The 22,757-nt window shown below is 43.0% G+C and overlaps 3 protein-coding genes across 5 annotated transcripts in view; 2 read left to right on the forward strand and 1 right to left on the reverse strand.

Annotated features, from left to right (window-relative positions):
- Positions 1-104: 104 nt before the first annotated feature.
- LOC109910356 (ADP-sugar pyrophosphatase-like) lies at positions 105-4,048 on the reverse strand. Of its 3 annotated transcripts, none has more exons than XM_020509533.2 (10): positions 3,954-4,048; positions 2,452-2,512; positions 2,281-2,348; positions 2,143-2,192; positions 1,961-2,068; positions 1,732-1,827; positions 1,395-1,496; positions 1,245-1,253; positions 1,103-1,156; positions 105-945 (listed from the first exon to the last, which is right to left on the reverse strand). In XM_020509533.2, exons 2-10 carry the CDS (start codon positions 2,500-2,502, stop codon positions 836-838), a joined length of 648 nt encoding a protein of 215 aa, XP_020365122.1. In that variant the 5' UTR covers positions 2,503-2,512; positions 3,954-4,048; the 3' UTR covers positions 105-835. The 3 variants fall into 3 exon arrangements, with proteins under 3 accessions (XP_020365122.1, XP_020365121.1, XP_020365120.1); XM_020509532.2 differs by lacking the exon at positions 3,954-4,048 and adding an exon at positions 3,924-3,946; XM_020509531.2 differs by lacking the exon at positions 3,954-4,048 and adding an exon at positions 2,847-3,268.
- LOC109910354 (cell division cycle protein 123 homolog) lies at positions 3,287-17,838 on the forward strand. The gene is made up of 13 exons (XM_020509530.2): positions 3,287-4,337; positions 4,774-4,845; positions 5,362-5,422; positions 5,559-5,591; positions 5,705-5,800; positions 5,921-6,027; positions 15,325-15,376; positions 15,479-15,554; positions 15,726-15,848; positions 15,926-15,954; positions 16,067-16,195; positions 16,417-16,554; positions 16,918-17,838. The coding sequence occupies exons 1-13, from the start codon at positions 4,264-4,266 to the stop codon at positions 16,972-16,974; spliced, it is 1,047 nt and encodes a 348-aa protein (XP_020365119.1). The 5' UTR covers positions 3,287-4,263; the 3' UTR covers positions 16,975-17,838.
- A 1,417-nt stretch (positions 17,839-19,255) lies between these two features.
- Positions 19,256-22,757, forward strand: part of LOC109864506 (calcium/calmodulin-dependent protein kinase type 1D) — a 78,180-nt gene continuing 74,678 nt past the window's right edge. Inside the window, exon 1 of the mRNA XM_020452354.2 lies at positions 19,256-19,899. Within this exon, the coding sequence (XP_020307943.1) occupies positions 19,805-19,899 (95 nt within the window). The 5' untranslated portion in view covers positions 19,256-19,804. The remainder of the gene's footprint in view (positions 19,900-22,757) is intronic.

Here is a 22,757-nt window from a genome sequence, read left to right on the forward strand (position 1 = left end):
GAATTTACTTAGGATCAAGTTCAATGTGTTTTTGCTTGTACAGCGCCACCTATTTGTCAGTAGGAGAATAGCAAAAGAGTCAAAAGAAAAGTAGGCCCCACATGTTGCTTTAAGAATAACATGTTTATTGACATCAAGTTAATTCAATTACTGTTAATTGCTCAATAAAATGTGAGGATCAGCTGCATGTCAGCTTTATACCAGTAAGGAGACATCTACACCTGTACCTTGGTCTAACAGAGCATTGGTGTGAACTAATGGGTGTCAACATAAATGCACCGACATGCACAAAAGTATTGCCGTTGCGAGTAACATCTTTCAAGGCACATTATTATAACAGTACCTTTTAAAAGTTATTTTACAGTGAAGCTCAGTCAGTCGAGTTAGTGAAAGTTGGGAATGTTCCAGTATGTAATCACAGTTATCATTTAGAAATTCTATTCCAATCAGTGTAAGAATTTATATTATCAGACAGCTTGTAATATGACATTAACCACAAATATGGTATCTAATTATGAATATCCACACAGGTAAAGGTGCATGGACGTATGGCGCATACCTCAATATAAAGAGAGGATACGGATAAAGGCGGTGGGTCTTGGATAATACAAGCTGTAGGGTAACACTCCATACATCTCATGGCCTGATCCCCAAGATGACAGCTTAAAGCCACAAAATGGCCACCCTGTTGACAGTTTCGTCCCTGGCTTAGTCCATATTCGTAGTGTAACAGAGAGACTACAAAAAAAAAGGAGTCGGCAGCCTAATACCCTCTCCCTCTATTCCCATCCATCTAGTCTACTCTCTCCACTTGACTTTCTCTCCCATCCTTCTCTCACTGTTTGAGCACTCGGAGTTCATTGGGTTTAAAGAAGGCCTGGGACATCCCCATGCCGTAGATGTAAACCTTAGAGTCCACCACAATCTTCTCCTTCTTCATCAGGTCTGTATGAGGAGGGGGGATCATGCAAATATGATCTCTTCAGCTAATCACTAGCAGAATATAACAACAGTAATAATATGCTTTTCTGTCTCAAATTGGATTCCATTATGACTTAAAAATTGTGTTATTGTGAAGAAGAAACTTCAAATTGTTGCTCACCATCAATTTCCCTCTGGAATTCATCAAGAGGTAGAAGAAGAACTTCAACAAATTCTGGAAGTAAAACATGCCATAATAAGATTTAGTTCAATGTTTTTCTAATAGTGAAATAACAAAATGTGATAAAGAAAATAATATTTACCTCCATCACCTGGAAACAAGGTAAAAGAGAGAGGAAAGCAGAGAAATAAGAACAAGTTCAGGAAAAACATGTACAATACATGTCAGCTTGACAATAAAAAAAAACATGTTCTAGATTCATAACATTCCAAGAGTGTGACCCCTAACTTACCCAGCTGTTGTGTGGGGTTGGTGTTTTCGAGGTCGTCTCCATTGATGTTAACCATGACGATCTGTGTGGTGCAGTTAGAGAGGCCAGGGTCCAAGCAGGTCACTGCGAGGTCAGGAGGAGAGGAAAGGGGGGATGAAGGGGAGTTCAAACTTGCAATCTGCTGTGTGTTACTGCCCCACTAGTCACTGACATCATACTGCACTCTCACATTCCCATTGGTAAAACTGGCCACTCAGAAGATCACAGGCATATTGAATTTGTCTTCGCTGATGGAACTGGTACATGGACATAATCTGCCCTGTGTTTTGAGAGTGTGTGTGTGTTCATAAGACCTTACCTGGGGTGACTCCTACCACCTCCCCCTTGTAACCAGTCTCCTCCTTCAGCTCCCGCAGAGCAGCAATCTCTGCACTCTCACCCTCGTCAATCAGACCTGAGCAACAGCAAAAACACACACAGACAGCAAACATGGATATCAGAACACAGCAGGAAAAATACAGCAATGACAGGCATATATACACTGTGTCTGAACAGAGTCTCGAGATGTGACCGTAAACCCATGTCACCTGCAGGGAACTCTAGGGTACAGCACCCCATTGGTGGACGGAACTGCTTCACCATGACAACGCAGTCTTTGTGGAGGGTCCTCTTCAGGAGGGCGATGATCCCGACACCTGGAATATAACTCAGGAATCAATTTCTATAATGTCACTGCTTATCCATCAGTATGAAATGTATGTACACACACCATCTGCTGCATTGGCCTGTCTGGTTGTCCTTTTCGTAGTCTCCCAAGTTCTATTGAAAGAAAAAAAAAAGTAAAATGGAGAAGGGGAAAAAGTGTTTATCAAAAGTCGCTTATGGAACTCATTGAGCTGTTCCATACCTTGTGTTTCCAACAGGGTCCACATAGGTGGTCTTCTCAAGTTTCAACCATTTCCCAGATGCAATGACCTGAAGAGAATATCATTGAGTACTGCGATATAGCTAAACCAAGAGACTCTTGTAATATTGTCATTTACACCACACAATGTGCATGATATTGTATCATATCTACCTCCTCTTTTACAATGTGAGGTATGGTTGTCGGTTTGGGAGGGCTGCTCATCTTTCCAGTACTGTTCTCAGGAAAATTTAGTTTGTATGCCCAAATCCAGAAAAAAAATGATTACATGCAAGAGTTCATAATTAATAGAGCTTTGTACAATGCTGATAGTTTTAAGGCATGCATATAAACTTCATCGCAGGCCAGTTTTACCAACTTTTATTGTCCAACACAAGAAAGTTGCTAGCAGCATTGGCTGAAACAGCTAGCTAACTAATCTGATTCATCAGGCTGTAATACACAGGTAATTGGTATATACAACCTGAAACAAATGCCTGGAAAAAATGTGTAAATGTTCCTTACAAGCCAGAATGTTAAATAAAATTACATTTAAAAACGTACTCTACCTGTTGTCTGCGGAAATAGTACCTATCTTTTTTCCACCATTCATTTTAGAATCCCTTAAAATAAGGCCTGTGTTTCATGTAGGCTTAACCTGGCATGACGTTTTGATAAACATGCAAATCTCTCACGGACAAGGTGACTATTAATGTATTCGGATCTATTTACTTTCAGATTAAAAAATGCTAGTTAAAGTCAAAGTAGACTTCTTGCAAGACTACAAATCCTTTATATTGATAAAAGTCATCTTGTCGGAGAGAGATTTAAACAGTTATCAAAACGTCACGCCTGGGTAGGCCTACACAAAACACAGCCCTTATTTTAAGTGTTTCTCAAAAACCCTATGGGAAAAATGAATGGCAGAAAAACGAACCATTTCCCTTTTGACTGCAAGGTTTTATGGGTATTATGATTTATACTGTGTCCTCTATATGGTTCGGTTTGGCACCTAGGTCATTTTACATGGGTCATTCTGAATCGGGGTGGATGGAGAATATTTACATAACTTCACACACTAAAAAGTTTCATTGTTTCATTTTTTAATTCGAATTTCAATCTTAACATTTTTTTTAGATTCGGAATACACACATTTCATGGCATGCTTGGTTAAATAGTTAGACGAGAGAACCTAATATCCCACATAAAACGAACTTTATCTCGATGCTGAACCGAACCAACTACCAGCTCAGTAAAATGTCGGGTAAACAATAGTTTTGACAAACCGCACAGAAAACCGGTATAGCAAGTTAATGTAATTATATTCAACATTCTGGCTATTTTGTAGGCATTCGTTTGAGGCTGTAATTTTGCTAACTAGTTAGCTATATACTATACCAAGTATTTGTCTATTACAGCCCGATTAATCAGACAACTAAATTAGCTAGCTACCAAGCTAATTTCTAGCGGACTAAACTAGACTGCACTCTATGGTGAAGGAAGTTTCTGATGAACTTCAAACTTCCTTCACCATGGAGAGGAGCATAGTCTGCTAGCTCATTCCTAGCAAAACCCACATGCATGCTGTTATGTAACTATTTTTACAACATATCAATATATTAAAATAAAATAAAAAACATAGTTACTTATAAATTGGATACATGTGCAGTACTCACATGAAGTGGTTTTAGTCACAAGTCAAGTTAAAGAAGTAAAAAATAAATAAAGCATTGATCACGCCTACGTGTGCAACGCACAAATAATCTCCCTCTTCTGTAAAATATTACAATACATTAGAGAAGGTCTACAACCATTCCAGATAACCTAACCTGAAATATAATTAAATTAAAACTCGATAATAAATACAAGCTATTATAATTTTAGTGTTATGGAAAGGTTGAAAACTACATGAAACCAATATTAATGGCCTTTTTCTGAGGGGAACTATTATGTGGTTGGACTCACTTCCGGTAAATCATTTGCAGTATGAAGAAGGAGCAAGTTGTAAATTGTCAGTTTTCGGTCTGGTATCCGATATTTAAGAAGCATACTATCAAAAGGTGAACTCCTTAACTTGACCAGCACAGTCTCAGATATGTTGTTGATCTCGTCACTATCAAATAAACACTGGTTGTGCTATAATTTGAGTAGCTAACGTATAGTTGTCTGTTTAGCTAGCAAGCTGTGTTAGCCAATATGATATCACTTGTGTGTGTGATACCCGTGTGCGTCTGATATTGTAACACAGCCAAACTGTACTTTTATCAGCTAATTGTCAATTCTCACAAACCACACCTGTCCTTTACTGTTATTAAACATTTGAATATGTTAGAAGTGCCAGGTGTAAATGCTTCTGTGATGATATTGTCATTGATATTGCATCAGATCAATCTCTCTACCTTTGAGACTGTTTGTTTTCAGGTCTCTTATCTTTTGTCAATACTAGTCTTGATAGTTTGTTATGTAGGCCTAATGTTTGGTGTTATCTTGTTTCAGTTTGATTCTCCCACTGCCTCAGAATGTAATAGATTATTTGCTGGACGATGGAACACTAGTAGTTTCTGGAGGGTAAGCATACTTACCCTTAAAGCACATACATCTAGTGTCCTGTATCTATTCCCATACACTATAATTTATGGGCAATTGCCCTGCTAACGGAATTACTCAGAGACACCAATTTTAAAATTAAAATGTATACCCAAAACAAACAAAAAAACGGATTTTCAAAGTTGAACAAATCATAAAACGTTATGCACGATGACTACTTTGAACAATTTACACAGTAAAAAAAATTAACTGCCGATGCAAAGTGGTAGCATAGTTTTGGTAAAATCTCCCTAAGTTTTATTCTGTTGCCAAACTTTGTATCTGCATAGTTCTTCCTGTAAATGTGTTTTTGTAGAATTTTTAATGGAAATTGTTGAAAGTAGTCCTTGTGTATAGAGTTCAAAGTTTTTGAAAAACGATAGAAATCAATGGTTCTTGTTTGGTATACATTTTAAAATTAAAAATCTTAGTCTCAGCGTAATTCCGATACCATGGAATTGCCCTTATACTCCCTGATAAAATCTCTCCTCATACCAGGGACAACAACACTCAGCATAATCAGACTAACAACAGTGACTCAGAGGAGGAAGACGTTCAGGTAATTTTGCTCCAGACAGAGGTGCACTCCATCTCGGCTCTCTAGTAAATTAGAGACTGAGAAGGCAGACTTTATGCTCAGTGCTTGGCTGTTTGATTTACTGATTGATTATATTTTCTTCTCTCAACAAAATTAGTGGTCAGATGATGAGACAACCACCACTGTAACGGTAAGTAATGTAGATAATGTGAAATATGATCAACCCATCTGCATATAAGTTTTGTCAAGTTTGTAAAATGATATGCATACAGTGAAGAACTGTTGTGATGCTTTGTTTTCCAGGCTCCAGAGTTTCCAGAATTCAACTCTAAAGTGCTGAAGGCCATCAACACCCTAGGTGGATGTGTCTTTCCCAAACTGAACTGGAGTGCACCGCGGGTGAGAGACACAACCCTCTAACGCCACCAATATAAGGTTAAAATACTGTCCACAGTGTGTCTGTCTGAGTGGTAATTTTAAGTGAATAAGTGTGTGTGTGTGTTTCCTTCTCTCTTGCAGGATGCTAACTGGATTGCTCTGAACAGCTCCCTGCAGTGTCAGAGTCTGAGTGATATTTTCCTGCTCTTCAAGAGCTCTGACTTCATCACCCATGACCTCACACAGCCGTAAGAATCCCCTCCACTCACTCACACTCTCACATTCTCACTTGGGCTGTTGCGGTGACCGCATTATCAAATTCCACGTGACCGTTGAGTCACAGTAATTTCCTATTATGCACTCTGGACATGCGTTGATAGTACCCAACTCACTAACGACCATCCGGTCCTAATGACCTGGTACTCAGGACTCTATTGTCCCTCCATCAGCTCGCTAATGGCCTGGTACTCAGGGCTCTATTGTCCCTCCATCAGGTTGTAATGGTCTGGTCCTCAGGAATCTATTGTCCCTCCATCAGTTATGAATGGTCTGGTACTCAGGGCTCTATTGTCCCTCCACCAGGTCCAAATGGTCTGGTACTCAGGGATTTATTGTCCCTCCACCAGGTCCTAATGGTCTGGTACTCAGGGCTCTATTGTCCCTCCACCAGGTTCTAATGGTCTGGTACTCAGGGCTCTATTGTCCCTCCATCAGATTCTAATGATCTGGTACTCAGGGCTCTATTGTCCCTCCATCAGGTTCTAATGGTCTGGTACTCAGGGCTCTATTGTCCCTCCATCAGGTTCTAATGGTCTGGTACTCAGGGTTCTATTGTCCCTCCATCAGGTTCTAATGGTCTGGTACTCAGGGCTCTATTGTCCCTCCATCAGGTTCTAATGGTCTGGTACTCAGGGTTCTATTGTCCCTCCATCAGGTTCTAATAGTCTGGTACTCAGGGCTCTATTGGTCCTCCATCAGGTTCTAATGGTCTGGTACTCAGGGCTCTATTGTCCCTCCATCAGGTTCTAATGGTCTGGTACTCAGGGCTCTATTGTCCCTCCACCAGGTTCTAATGGTCTGGTACTCAGGGCTCTATTGTCCCTCCATCAGGTTCTAATGGTCTGGTACTCAGGGCTCTATTGTCCCTCCATCAGGTTCTAATGGTCTGGTACTTAGGGCTCTATTGTCCCTCCATCGGGTTCTAATGGTCTGGTACTCAGGGCTCTATTGGTCCTCCATCAGGTTCTAATGGTCTGGTACTCAGGGCTCTATTGTCCCTCCACCAGGTTCTAATGGTCTGGTACTTAGGGCTCTATTGTCCCTCCATCAGGTTCTAATGGTCTGGTACTTAGGGCTCTATTGTCCCTCCATCAGGTTCTAATGGTCTGGTACTCAGGGCTCTATTGGTCCTCCATCAGGTTCTAATGGTCTGGTACTCAGGGCTCTATTGTCCCTCCATCAGGTTCTAATGGTCTGGTACTTAGGGCTCTATTGTCCCTCCATCAGGTTCTAATGGTCTGGTACTCAGGGCTCTATTGGTCCTCCATCAGGTTCTAATGGTCTGGTACTCAGGGCTCTATTGTCCATCCACCAGGTCCTAATGGTCTAGTACTCAGGGCTCTATTGTCCCTCCATCAGGTCCTAATTGACTGGTACTCAGTCCTCTATTGTTCCTCTAACCACTCTGACATCAATGCAAATACAACCGAAAATCACATCAAACACTTATCAAAACAATATGTGCTTTTAAAACTCACCTCACTGTAATGATCACAAAATGGACAGCGCTTTCTAAGGTGATGATTCATTCGAAACACCCATATATATATGAGCCCAAGCTCCCCCCAAAAAATGAATTAAAATGTTTGTGCTTTTTATACAATACATAGTCTAATAGCCTACCGCATATTACGCACTATAACATTTTTAATGTCTTTGTTGCATAATAGGTCTAGCCTAGAAAATTAAACAAATTCTAGTTATGCTTTTGAGTGTGGACTGTATTATTATGCCTACTGAATGGACCTTATGCTATTCTCCAAACTTTCTTTCCATGAGTCTGGGCGAGAACATATAGGCCACTGATTGTGCAGGGCGACTTACAGAGGTAGCCTACAATTATAGTGAATTTGATTTTGAATAATGGGGAATTTTTATATTTTTTTATACCTTTAACTACAGAATATCTCACCACCGTGTGCCTTTTCTTTCTCTCTCCTTCCTTTCTCAATCGCGCAGAGAGATAGGGCATAAACAGTTTAATTCAATATTTTTAGTTGGGAAAACATGTTACTATCGATGTTCCCCGAACAAATTTCAGTTTGGGTGGAATATCACCTGTCGTGCAGTGAGAGGCTGAATGCTCCTCAAACAGTGGTTGATGTGTGGAGTTTTGATGGTTGGCACTAAAAAGAGGAGGATTCCAGCTGCTACTATATTTATTTCTCAGCTGCTAATATGAAGCACATGCTCCGCTATAAAACAGGAGTAGCCTACACGCATAATTGAAAAACGAACCATGGGAAAGTGGCCTCTATTCGCTATTCGAGTGCATACGGATTACTTCTTTTCCCCCTGCCCCTGTTCCTACCCATTTTATAATGGGCCATTCTAAATCAAAACAAATTTGACATATTAGTAAAGACATGATTAAATTGAGAGTAATTGTTTACATACTGTTTTACCCTCTTCATATGTGTATATACTGTATTCTAGTTAAGGCTCATCCTATATACAGTGTATTCAGCGCCCTTGACTTTTTCAACATTTTGTCACATTACAGCCTTATTATAAAATTGATTCAATAAATAGAAATACTCATCAATCTACACACAGTAACCCATAATGACAAAGTGAAAACAGGTTTTTAGACATTTTTGCAAATGTATTAAAAAAACAAAAAACAGATCACATTTACATAAGTATTCAGACCCTTTCCTATGAGCGTCAAAATTGAGCTCAGGTGCATCCTGTTTCCATTGATCATCCTTGAGATGTTTCTACAACTTGATTGGAGTCCACCTGTGGTAAATTCAATTGATTGGACATGATTTCAAAAGGCACACCCCTGTCTTTATAAGGTCCCACAGTCGACAGTGCATGACAGAGTAAAAACCAAGCCATGAGGTTGAAAGGAATTGTCCTTAGAGCTCTGAGACAGGATTGTGTCGAGGCACAGATCTGGGGAAGGGTACCAAAAAATATCTGCACCATTGGAAACAAAGTGGTCTCCATCATTCTTAAATGGAAGAAGTTTGGAACCACCAAGACTCTTCCTAGAGCTGGCCACCCGGCCAAACTGAGCAATCGGGGGAGAAGGGCCTTGGTCAGGCAGGTAACCAAGAACCCGATTGCTACTCTGAGAGAGCTCCAGAGTTTCTCTGGTTTGATGAAACCAAGATTGAACTCTTTGGCCTGAGTGCCAAGCATCACTTCTGGAGGAAACCTGGCACCATCCCTATGGGGAAGCATGGTGGTGGCAGCGTCACGCCTTGGGGATGTTTTTCAGCGACAGGGACTGGGAGACTAGTCAGGATCGAGGGAAAGATGAATGCAGAAAAGTACAGAGAGATCCTTGATGAAAACCTGCCCCAGAGCGCTCAGGACCTCAGACTGGGGTGAAGGTTCACCTTCCAACAGGAGAACGACCCAAACCACAGAGCCACGACAACGCAGGAGTGGCTTCAGGACAAGTCTCTGATTGTCCAGCCAACGGGTTTCTCCACGCATCGCGCCGACAGAAACAAACATCTTTCTGGTAAGAAGAGGGGTGGGGGCGTATGCCTTATGGCCAACGTGACATGGTGTGATGAAAGAAACATACAGGAACTCAAATCCTTCTGTTCACCTGATTTAGAATTCCTCACAAGCAAATGTAGACCGCATTATCTGCCAAGAGAATTCTCTTCGATTATAATCACAGCCGTATATATCCCCCCCCAAGCAGACACATCGATGGCTCTGAACGAACTTTATTTAACTCTCTGCAAACTGGAAACAATTTATCCGGAGGCTGCATTCATTGTAGCTGGGGATTTTAACAAGGCTAATCTGAAAACAAGACTCCCTAAATTTTATCAGCATATCGATTGCACAACCAGGGGTGGAAAGACCTTGGATCATTGTTACTCTAACTTCCGCGACGCATATAAGGCCCTGCCCCGCCCCCCTTTCGGAAAAGCTGAACACGACTCCATTTTGTTGATCCCTGCCTACAGACAGAAACTAAAACAAGAGGCTCCCACGCTGAGGTCTGTCCAACGCTGGTCCGACCAAGCTGACTCCACATTCCAAGACTGCTTCCATCACGTGGACTGGGAGATGTTTCGTATTGCGTCAGATAACAACATTGACGAATACGCTGATTCGGTGTGCGAGTTCATTAGAACGTGCGTTGAAGATGTCGTTCCCATAGCAACGATTAAAACATTCCCTAACCAGAAACCGTGGATTGATGGCAGCATTCGTGTGAAACTGAAAGCGCGAACCACTGCTTTTAATCAGGGCAAGGTGTCTGGTAACATGACCGAATACAAACAGTGCAGCTATTCCCTCCGCAAGGCTATCAAACAAGCTAAGCGCCAGTACAGAGACAAAGTAGAATCTCAATTCAACAGCTCAGACACAAGAGGCATGTGGCAGGGTCTACAGTCAATCACGGACTACAGGAAGAAATCCAGCCCAGTCACGGACCAGGATGTCTTGCTCCCAGGCAGACTAAATAACTTTTTTGCCCGCTTTGAGGACAATACTGTGCCACTGACACGGCCTGCAACGAAAACATGCGGTCTCTCCTTCACTGCAGCCGAGGTGAGTAAGACATTTAAACGTGTTAACCCTCGCAAGGCTGCAGGCCCAGACGGCATCCCCAGCCGCGCCCTCAGAGCATGCGCAGACCAGCTGGCCGGTGTGTTTACGAACATATTCAATCAATCCCTATACCAGTCTGCTGTTCCCACATGCTTCAAGAGGGCCACCATTGTTCCTGTTCCCAAGAAAGCTAAGGTAACTGAGCTAAACGACTACCGCCCCGTAGCACTCACATCCGTCATCATGAAGTGCTTTGAGAGACTAGTCAAGGACCATATCACCTCCACCCTACCTGACACCCTAGACCCACTCCAATTTGCTTACCGCCCAAATAGGTCCACAGACGATGAAATCTCAACCACACTGCCCTAACCCATCTGGACAAGAGGAATACCTATGTGAGAATGCTGTTTATCGACTACAGCTCGGCATTCAACACCATAGTACCCTCCAAGCTCGTCATCAAGCTCGAGACCCTGGGTCTCGACCCCGCCCTGTGCAACTGGGTACTGGACTTCCTGACGGGCCGCCCCCAAGTGGTGAGGGTAGGCAACAACATCTCCACCCCTCTGATCCTCAACACTGGGGCCCCACAAGGGTGCGTTCTGAGCCCTCTCCTGTACTCCCTGTTTACCCACGACTGCGTGGCCACGCACGCCTCCAACTCAATCATCAAGTTTGCGGACGACACAACAGTGGTAGGCTTGATTACCAACAACGACGAGACGGCCTACAGGGAGGAGGTGAGGGCCCTCGGAGTGTGGTGTCAGGAAAATAACCTCACACTCAACGTCAACAAAACTAAGGAGATGATTGTGGACTTCAGGAAACAGCAGAGGGAACACCCCCCTATCCACATCGATGGAACAGTAGTGGAGAGGGTAGCAAGTTTTAAGTTCCTTGGCATACACATCACAGACAAACTGAATTGGTCCACTCACACAGACAGCATCGTGAAGAAGGCGCAGCAGCGCCTCTTCAACCTCAGGAGGCTGAAGAAATTCGGCTTGTCACCAAAAGCACTCACAAACTTCTACAGATGCACAATCGAGAGCATCCTGGCGGGCTGTATCACCGCCTGGTATGGCAACTGCACCGCCCTCAACCGTAAGGCTCTCCAGAGGGTAGTGAGGTCTGCACAACGCATCACCGGGGGCAAACTACCTGCCCTCCAGGACACCTACACCACCTGATGCTACAGGAAGGCCATAAAGATCATCAAGGACATCAACCACCCGAGCCACTGCCTGTTCACCCCGCTGTCATCCAGAAGGCGAGGTCAGTACAGGTGCATCAAAGCTGGGACCGAGAGACTGAAAAACAGCTTCTATCTCAAGGCCATCAGACTGTTAAACAGCCACCACTAACATTGAGTGGCTGCTGCCAACACACTGTCAATGACACTGACTCAACTCCAGCCACTTTAATAATGGGAATTGATGGGAAATGATGTAAATATATCACTAGCCACTTTAAACAATGCTACCTTATATAATGTTACTTACCCTACATTATTCATCTCATATGCATACGTATATACTGTACTCTATATCATCGACTGCATCCTTATGTAATACATGTATCACTAGCCACTTTAACTATGCCACTTTGTTTACATACTCATCTCATATGTTATACTGTACTCGATATCATCTACTGTATCTTGCCTATGCTGCTCTGTACCATCACTCATTCATATATCCTTATGTACATATTCCTTATCCCCTTACACTGTGTATAAGACAGTAGTTTTTTTGGAATTGTTAGTTAGATTACTTGTTCGTTATTACTGCATTGTCGGAACTAGAAGCACAAGCATTTCGCTACACTCGCATTAACATCTGCTAACCATGTGTATGTGACAAATAAAATTTGATTTGATTTGTCCTTGAGTGGCCTAGCCAGAACCTGGATTTGAACCCAATGAAACATCTCTGGAGAGACCTGAAAATACTGTGCAGTGATGCTCCCCATCCAACCTGACAGAGCTTGAGAGGATTTGCAGAGAAGAATGGGAGAAACTCCCCAAATACAAGTGTACCTTTACTTTGAATAATTTGGAAAAAGGACCTAATTATTAGCATGTGAGGCACATGGGCTACTAACAGCTTACTACACAACATACACTTAGTATTAAGTGGGAGATAGGTATACTGTATGCTACAGTATACCTATCTCCCTGGAATATTACATCATTTATTCAGCAGCGGCATATAAGACATTTTGGGACACCTTGTTGTGCTGTGCTCACTTGAATAAGAAGGTCAATGGTCCTTCTTGTGGGCAAATTATGTCATCAAACTTTGTCATCAAAGTCTGCAATTCTGGATATATGGTGCTTTCAAGACAACTGGGAACTCTGGGGGGGGGGGATAAACAAGGCTGTATCATGACGTCAGTGATCTTCAGGTCGGAACTCTAGAAAGAGACCATTCAAAACTTATCTTCCCAGTCGGAACACATTTTTTCCCCCAGACTTCCCAGTTGTCTTGAACTCACTGAAGTTTGAGATTTCCCAGTTGTTTTGAAAGTGGCAGAAATCATGCTGGATTGACAGTATGGCCAGTGTATTCAACATTAGAAAGGACACCAAAGCATGGAAAAGAGACCCTTAAACCCTTAAACCCAGACCCTTAAATACACCCTTTCCACTGAATAGCAGGCTTGTGATTTCGGCTTTGGTGGTTTTGGAGCAGTGTCTTCCTTGCTGATTGGCCTTTCAGGTTATGTCTATATAGGACTCGTTACTGTGGATACAGATACCTTTGTACCTGTTTCCTTCAGCATCTTCACAAGGTCCTTTGCTGTTGTTCTGGGATTGATTTGCACTTTTCGCACCAAAGTACGTTAATCTCTAGGAGACAGAACGCGTCTCCTTCCTGAGCAGTATGACGGCTGCGTGGTCCCATGGTGTTTATAGTTGCGTACTATTGTTAGTACAGACGAACGTGGTACCTTCAGGCATTTGGAAAATGCTCCCAAGGATGAACCAGACTTGTTGAGGTCTACAATTTTTTTTCTGAGGTCTTGGCTGATTTCTTTTGATTTTCCCATGATGTCAAGCAAAGAGGCACTGAGTTTGAAGGTAGGCCTTGAAATACATCCACAGGTACACATCCAGTTGACTCAAATTATGTCAATAAACCTATCAGAGGCTTCTAAAGCCATGATCTCGTTTTCTGGAATTGTCCAAGCTGTTTAAAGGCACAGTCAACTTAGTGTATGTAAACTTCTGACCCACTGGAATTGTGATACAGTGAAATAATCTGTCTGTAAACAATTGCTCGTAAAGATGACTTGTGTCATTTACAAAGTAGATATCCTAACCGACTTGCCAAAACTATAGTTTAATGGAGTGGTTGAAAAACAAGTTTTAATGACTCCAACCCAAGTTTATCTAAACTTCAGACTTTAACTGTAAGCATTTTGCTACACCCGCGATAATATCTGCAAAATATGTGTACGCGACCAATAAAGTTGGATTTGATGGGTGAAAATATGATGATACTGGATGAGAGAACAGCGTGTGCAGCCTGAGGCAAGCTTTTTGCTACTTTCTCACATCAATAGCCTATAGTCGCATCATGGAGCCCATATTTGTTTTGATTTCTAAGACATTTTAAGGTTTGTGTCATTCACAACTAAAGTTGCCAAATAACTGTAAATCTAGTGTATAGGGCCTGTTTCAAATGTTCACTTTTACGCTCACAGACACTTTATATGCGTCCTTGGTAAAAATGTCCTTTCTATTTTATTCAGCTAAGTAAAATTATATTCTTCATACTTAAAATAATGGCACAAGACTTATAAGCATATCTTGTCTGCTAAATGAACTAGCAACGTATGTCATGGTGCATAGCTAGATAGCTGACTCATATTCTGTTCTTCTGAGATACACATTTTCTTCATATCATAATGTTTCTTTAGACCTGCCTAAAATAAATAATGGATTTATTGTGATGGTTCCATGTGCACTAAAAGCTTTTCTCAAATTGTGTGTACAAATTTGTTTGCTCCCCTGTTAGTGGGCATTTTATCCTTTGTCAAGGTAATCCAGCTACCTGACAGGTGTGGCATATCAAGATTATTAAACAGCATGATTATTACACAGGTGAACCTTGTGCTGGGGACAATAAAGGGCTGCTCTAAAATGTGCAGTTTTGTCACACAACACAGTGTCACAGATGTCTCAAGTTTTGAGGGAGCATACAATTGGAATGTCCACCAAAGCTTTTGCCAGATGATTTTATGTTCATTTATCTACCATAAGCCGCCTCCAACGTCATATTAGAGAATTTGGCAGCACGTCCATCCGGCTTCACAACCGCAGACCATGTGTAGCCACACCAGCCCAGGACCTCCACATCCTATGCCATCCTAGGCCCCCCCATGGCTGCGCCCCTGCCCGGTCATGTGAAATCCATAGATTAGGGCATAAGGAATTTATTTCAATATATTTAAATCCTTATATGAACTGTAACTCAACAAAATCTTTGAAATGGTAGCGTTTTATATTTTTGTTCAGTACAGATGGGTTTTCTACCCGCTGTGGAAAACACTGCAGGCAGTGAGTCAGCCTTGATTTAGTACTGAACTTTCAATTGTGAAGGGGCCAATGAGGAGCATTTGTTAAGTGTGCATGTGTGTGAAGCGCTTGTATTTGTGTGAATGCAAGTGTGTGTGAGTTTAATGTGAGTCTAGAACCAAATGGTCACTGTTCCAATCTCGCTCTACAGATTCCTTCACAGCAGTGACGAGGATTCTCCAAATCCAGCCATAAACTATGAGGTATTTAACACGCACTCACCTGCATTCACTCTCTTTTCCACACACACACACACACACACCTTCCCACTATTTAATAGTGTTGTGTTATACCCCTGAGTTCAGCTGGTCCTGAGGAAGTGGAGTGAGCTGCTACCTGGTGGGGAGTTCAGGTGTTTCATCAAAGAGAACAAGCTGATTGGTAAGTACTGTATGACGAGGTTAACACACCATTCACATTTACTCTCACCCTCCCTCAGCCACATTCAGAGAGCCTGTGTTCACTTGCACTGTTCCCAAGACAGTGTGGCAAGCGTTAGGGCTGTTGTGTGGACTGAAGATCTGTTCTGAGAGCTGTGTGTGTGTTCTTCAGGGATCTCCCAGAGAGACTATACCCAATACTACCACCACATCTCTAAGCAGGAAGCCCAGATCTGCCACTCCATCCAGGAGTTCTTCAGCCAACACGTCCAGTATCAGTTCCTGGATGAGGACTGTGAGTGGGATTCAGTGTGGTGTGATAATTAGAATATATTGTAATAAGAGTAATGCAATATATTTTCTGTTTTACAGTTGTGTTGGATGTCTACAGAGATAGCTGGGTAAGTCTTTTGTCATTTACTTTTCCAGACATTATTTCCTGCCTCTGTTTGGTTGTAGCCAAGGCTTTTCTATGAGTATGGGCATCTTTGACCCTGTGTGTGTGTTTGACAGGGGAAGGTGTGGCTGATCGATCTCAACCCCTTTGGTGAGGTGACAGATTCACTGCTGTTCACGTGGGAGGAGCTTACCTCCGGGAACAGCCTGTCAGCCAATCAAGAGGAGGGTGACACAGCCCAGCAGGTCAGTGAGAAATATGTGACACAGGCTGTGGCTTTGTTGTGCATATGCATGTGTATGTTTGTTCATGTGTGAAAGTCTTTCTGCGCTTATTATCCCTTTAACACCAGTTTGTGGTACGTCTGTATCTGTAGGAAGGCCCTGTGTTAACACCAGTTTGTGGTACGTCTGTATCTGTAGGAAGGCCCTGTGTTAACACCAGTTTGTGGTGTCTGTATCTGTAGGAAGCTCCTGTGTTCCGCTACACCACCAGTGATGTGACGGTGCAGCCCAGTCCCTGTCTGAGCTACCGGATCCCTAGGGACTTTGTGGACCTCTCCACTGGCGAGGACGCATACAAACTCATCGACTTCCTCAAACTGGTGAGAACCAGTGCAGTGGTGTTCACACAATTTAAGATTGTCTTATAACAACCCTGTGGCAATCTCCACAACCATCTTACAATTAAAATGTTGTATTTAACCTTTATTTAACGAGGCAAGTCAGTTAAGAACCAATTCTTATTTATAATGACGGCCTACATCGCCCAAACCCAGATGACGCTGGGCCAATTGTATGCCGCCCTCTGGGACTCCCAATCATGGCCGGTTGTGATACAGCCTGGATTCGAACAAGGGTGTCTGTAGTGACGCCTCAACCACTGAGATGCAGTGCTTTAGACCGTTGCGCCACTCGGGAGCCCGGCATTAGTTTTTATAATCTCAAACTTTCCCTCTTTGCTGCAGAAGAAACGCCAGCAAGAGGACTCTGAGGAAGAGGTGGAGGAAGAGGTACGACAGTGACAGCCCCTGAGGAGCAGGGTCTCTACACGGTGACTGTTCCCTCAGACTGTTAGCCTAGCATAACAATAACCCTAAAACTGTAAGGTTAGCGGTTAGCACAGAAACCACTATACACATGGAGGTTTGTCATCAGCTCTTGAATCTTCTGATGGAATCCATACACTTTTGGTCATCATCTTAGACCAATCCAGAATGCTGCAGATAGAAATGTTTTGAATAGAACAAACAACAAACCATAATGAGGAGAAAAGCATCATGACCGCTCTATGCGGTAAATTTCTACCTGCAACACTGTAAAAGTCCCATTAAATCTCATGGTTGTGTGTATATAAGAGGGGAGTTCTAAGCAGTGCCCCTGTTCTATTGGCCCGGTGTGTCTAATGTAAATATAAATACTGTAACTTAACATTGTGTAAAGGGGAATCTGTTACAGGAGTCTGTATAGGAATAAAGAATGCTCAAATGTATAATACAGTCCTGGGGAAGAGACGTGTCTTAGTTTGTGTGTATAGCAGGTACATCATGGGATTGCAATTTCTGAGGGAGATACCCAAAGGGTCAGAGTTTTCTGACTTAATCCACTGGACTTTCTCTCTTCACACACACCAAATGCACACTTTTCCATGTGCTTTCTGATGGTTTCGTTAGACACACATCTGTATGTAATAGCAATACAAAGGTTTACTCATGAAGTCTCTGTGAAACAGTATTTCAAACATTCCAGTTCCTTACTTACTCTCTCTGGTCATTATAGTTCTATCTATGTTATTGTAGAATTAGTTTTGATTCTTATCATTGGTTTATTTTCTATGTGCTGGCAAAGAGAGGTGTTCTGATTGGGTAATAAATTGCTGGTGTGTGCTCTTTGTTGTCAATCTGTTTTTGTGTAGATTTTCCACCAATGACTAGACCAGCAGGTTGAGAAAGAGAGTAGTGCATTTTTATTAGGGTCCACTTGGGGGAGTTGTTTACCTAAAATGAGAACCATCGGAGATGGTGAGCTGTCCTGGGCAGAGACAGTGGTCTGGGATAACAACATCACCATTCACGTGAAACGCATTTCCATTTGGATGGAATGCCTGGATGTTCTGTTTTGTCTTGAATAGTTACCACTAGTGTATAGCCTAGTAAGTAAAATGCGATAGCAAAGCATTGTTGGGATAGGATATTGCTGGTTAACCAATAGATCCTAGCCTGTATACAGATGCAGTGCATTGTTCAGAGAGCTGCAGTGTTGTATTATCTGAGCCTGGAGGCGGGGGCTTGTGTTTTCAGCACACTGCCCCTGCATGTGGGGGTGGGGGGGGGGTTGCAAAAAGATCAATGATGGGTGATGCCACACCCATCTGAGGGAAGGTGGGTGCCAGACTGCTGATAGAAAGAAGAGACTACTACACATCCATCATCCTCCTACCTCCCTTTTCAATTCCCCCTCGCTCTCTCCTCCTCTTCAGTGTGCCAAGATGGACATAAATCCTAGCCTACATTTCAGCCTGGGTTGACTAATCATCCTTCTGTGAGGGAGGGAGGGAGGCAGATATGTGAAAGTCTAACTTGAGAGAGCTGGAGATCAAAGGAGGGAGAAAGGGAGAGTTAGGGTAAGTGGGGAATAGATTTTCTTGAGCTGAGAGGGAACTGCAGTAGTTTGCAGCTGGAATACTCATGAGCGTCTAGAGCACACGCGCAGACACACTCTTGGCCCCTCTCTCACACACTCTTTTCTCCTATACACAACCTTTGGTAGGCCTGTCAGATGAAAAAAGTCTGCAGTTATGCTCTTCACGACTGGAGGATACTATTCCGTGTGTGTTTTTAGGTGGATTACAGCGCCTTCAGATAAGACACTGCAGTCAAGACTGCTTTGCTGGAGATGGGAGTATTTAACCATCTAAATATTAACACCCAAACTCAAATGTATTTATTAGTACATCAGAATATAATATGACCATTATAGTGTCTAAGATATTAAACTTGTGTAGGACCCATGAATTGCATTTCATTGCATCACCTGTCAACACTGTTTTGATCAAGATATAGTAATATGGCAAGTTTTCATATTTTATCTGGAGACACCCTTTCTCAAACTTCACAGCAAGTTGCATGGGTCCCAATGTAGACTCCATCATCTGACCTGGAATAGCCCAACATCCATCATAATAAACATTGGCCAATATAAAATAATTTACTTATTTAGAAACAGGTTTGTCCGTTTTTGATGGTTTGCAAATACTCTGGTTTCGTGAACGTATCTTTGGTGCAATGCGAATTATCTCTAGACATCCAGTCACACACACACACTTGTGCGCAACGCTGTCAAATCGAGCGATGAGCAGCATCCTAGCCTCCCTCATTGCCATAACAACCGATGGCACAATCAGCATGGTTAGATGAAATAATACTCCTCGGTCCTTGCATTACGCACCACACGGCTCAACAGAGGACTTCATTAAAACGGGATTTTTTTTTGGGAGAGAGAGACAAGGCGATCGCGCAAAGGTAACTCGTAGACCCAAACAATTTACGTCAAGATAATCTAGACCAGTTGAACCCTGCAGGTGCAACCGCTGAAAGCTCATTGTCGGTCAAACGGAACGCTGTAGACAGAAAAAGAAGCGAAGAAAACAGGAGACCTGTTCTAGAGAGCTGCGGAGATATTTCGACAGCGGGAAAGCCACGAGCTCGAAAAGGTTTTCTGCCTAGCTCGTTCTATGCGCGTGGGTCTGCTCCCCACGAGCAGGACGTGTAACTCGAAGCGTGGGAAAGCTGCGTTATCGCGGGGGGCTGCTGAGACTCACTGGCATCGTTTGCCCCGGTTTTCCCCTGTTCCACCATGGATCGGGAGAATGGAGAGTCCGGGAAAGGAACGTGGAAAAAGCAAGTCGACGATATCAAGAAAATATTTGAATTGAAGGAGATCCTCGGAACGTGAGTGTGTTATTACTTAATACCATTTTCAAAACAAGCCCTATTGTTGTGAATGCTAATTGGGTATGAATTTACATTGGTAAACCGCGGTAGGCCTTTGATAACTTTGTTGCCGAATGTAGTGGGACGCTCGCGCTGGAGACTTTGTATCCGTTTCGGTTTAATGACCGTTAAACTCCCGGTTTATCTGGAAGCCAGCAGAGCTGTTAGGTTATCTATGACGAGGTAGACTGTAGCGTGAGGCCATGCCTGGTTTGATGAGACGAGTGTTTGTTGGATACGCTATGATAGAGAAATATCGAATGTCACTTTTTGTAGGCTAGCCTATGTCATTACAAATTACTATGAGGCCTATTTGTAGGTTAAACTATGTAGGAACTGTTTGTAGAAAAACCTAGACCGTAGCCTGTGCCTTAATAAGGGGGGTTTGTGTGTTTTAGTAAACTATTTTACAACCGGTTACGCATGTCTTGTTCCGTTGTCTCTGTTGGTTTTATGCCGTCCTGGCTATTGTTTAGGTTAGCCTACTACATTCATCCTCCCTCTCTTCCCGGCCCACCGCTCTGACAGCTCCAGTTGTGCTGCTATCTATCATAGGAATGACCTTTTGGAGACGCAGGCAGTTAAACACTGATAACAATTGAGTCTCCAACCTTGTAAAAAATATATATGACCATTGGTGAGTGGTTATCATGGTTTTCTGTGTTTATCTCATCCAGAATGATTTATCGTTCAATGTTTAATCCTATTTATCACTAGGCGTATTAGGCCTACCGTGTAACTAACCTCATACATGAACGACTGGTTTTGGTTTGACAGCATCATAACGGTTCATTTGCAACCCATTTGAACAGCTTGTTCAGATGAAATGCTTGGCCAAATACCCCAGCCTCTTCTTGAAGACCGTAATGCCGACCGGACGGTGCGGTGCTGGAGGCTATAGCAGATTTTTCTCTCTGGCCTGTTACTTCATTCTGTTTGGCACAGAGGAACAGTTTGTTGACTGGACAGGCAGAATCGAGGGAGGACGGTTGGATTAAAGCGGATTAGCTGGCCATGGAAAACCTCCTAGTCCTGGAATAGGCCACTGTAACAGTTCAGACATGTTGCATAACAGTGATGGTAATAAATGATCATTATTACAAGTTTTCAACAGATCATTTCAGTGGGCAATGTGTCGTAGTTATTGAGTATATTAATAAGGTTGTGGAGTGTTGAACCATGGTTCTGCACTGTGTGTGCATGATGGCCTTTGCAGAATTCCAGGTATGCCCATTTGGAGCAGAGAGTGCATAAATTAGGCTCAAAGGTCATGTCTGATCTTTGTTTTTCATAAGGCAACATCAGTTTCACTCAAATCAACAAAGAGGAGATCGGAATTTCTACCGTGTGCCTGGAATTCACATAACAGATGGAAGTATGGACAGGTGCATTTTGGGTGTGTGTCTTTTACAGATGGACTAATGAGGGGCCACTCAGTTTCTCAGCTTATAGCGCAAGTCTCCCCTCTGTTACCATGGTGTCTATGTCCTAGCACCATTCAGTGGGCTGTATGGCGCAGCGGTCTAAGGCAATGCATCTCAAAGCTAGAGGCGTCACCACAGACCCTGGTTAGATTCCGGGCTGTATCACAAACGGACGTGATTGGGAGTCCCGTAGGGCGGCACACAATTGGCCCAGTGTCGCCCGGGTTAGGGTTTGGCCGGGGTAGGCCGTCATTGTAAATAGGAATTTGTTCTTAACTGACTTGCCTAGTTAAATAAAGGTTAAATAAATTCACAGCGTGACAAAGACACTGATTGGGGTTATTTACAAAGGATTTCCAGAGGTGCTGTTCATCCCCTTCACACGCGCACCACACTGGTACTGAAGACAGGTTTTCAGCACACCTCTGTTGTTCACTGGGTCCTGATCCTCCAGATTCCTTCCTGGTGGAGACATCTTCTCTGTTTCCTCAGGGGCGGGGCTTGGGGACCTGTCCTCCCGTCTGGTCTCTGGCCAGCGCGTTGTGCTTCGGTCTCTGGAACACAAAGGGGCCATCTGGGCACACACACACACACACTTGGCCTCAGGTTATAAGTATGACCTGGAATTTTTCTTTGTCAGGAAAAAATTCTCTGCCCTAAAAATATTACTCAGACATTTCATGTTAACGCCATAGCAACACATTAACCAGAGTTGTACTCAGCCTCAGCCTTTGACCTCGCTCCTGCTGATGTCGGGTGTTTTCCCTTTTTAATTCTCTATCAGCAGAAAAATAAGGGGAGAGGAGGGAGGGAGAGAGGAAGGGAAGAAAGACAGCAGAGAGTCAGGGACATTGACCGTGTAGTCTATTATCTTGCCCCAGTCTCTTGACCATTGGAGTCTTGTTTTCAACACTGAGAGGGAATGGAGAGAGGGGTTGAGAGTAGAGAAGGAATTGGAAGAGGAGAGGAATAGATAAGAAAGGAGATGAGGACAGAAGTGAATAGGAGAGGTTTGGAGGAGAAATACTGTTACATTGATTAGGGGTTAGGTAAGAGTTGGGGCTGAGTTACCACAACATGTTGCTCTGACACATTATGAGCTAGTCTTTAGAAATTGGATGAGAGATGAACATTTTTATTCACCTTGTAAAAAGATGGACAGAGCCTGTCACATGGCACCAGTCACGTTGGTCTTTTGTGCCTTGTTGCTTTGCTATACCGTGTCATAATGCTATATGACTGCATTTGTAAGATGTATGCATGTTTATAAGGCAATATTAACACTTCATAAGACGGTGCTTCAAGTCAAGCAGAATGTCACGTCTTTTGACCCCTTTTGACATTTGAGTCATTTAGCAGATGCTCTTATCTAGAATGACTTGCAGTTAGCTA

This window comes from Oncorhynchus kisutch, linkage group LG19 (assembly GCF_002021735.2).
Source record: "Oncorhynchus kisutch isolate 150728-3 linkage group LG19, Okis_V2, whole genome shotgun sequence".
NCBI classification, from domain to species: Eukaryota; Metazoa; Chordata; class Actinopteri; order Salmoniformes; family Salmonidae; genus Oncorhynchus; species Oncorhynchus kisutch.

What these genes read in the sequence shown, in the direction of transcription:
- LOC109910356 (XM_020509531.2), bottom strand. Translation starts at nt 2,890, where the DNA reads ATGAATGGTGGAAAAAAGATAGGTACTATTTCCGCAGACAACAG. An exon ending in TACCCTAGAGTTCCCTGCAG is followed by an intron (nt 1,828 to 1,960) that starts GTGACATGGGTT and finishes GCTGTTGCTCAG; the next exon opens with GTCTGATTGACGAGGGTGAG. An exon ending in ATTCCAGAGGGAAATTGATG is followed by an intron (nt 946 to 1,102) that starts GTGAGCAACAAT and finishes CTCCTCATACAG; the next exon opens with ACCTGATGAAGAAGGAGAAG.
- LOC109910354 (XM_020509530.2), top strand. Translation starts at nt 4,264, where the DNA reads ATGAAGAAGGAGCAAGTTGTAAATTGTCAGTTTTCGGTCTGGTATCCG. An exon ending in TGAACTGGAGTGCACCGCGG is followed by an intron (nt 5,801 to 5,920) that starts GTGAGAGACACA and finishes TCTCTCTTGCAG; the next exon opens with GATGCTAACTGGATTGCTCT. An exon ending in ATGTCTACAGAGATAGCTGG is followed by an intron (nt 15,955 to 16,066) that starts GTAAGTCTTTTG and finishes TGTGTTTGACAG; the next exon opens with GGGAAGGTGTGGCTGATCGA.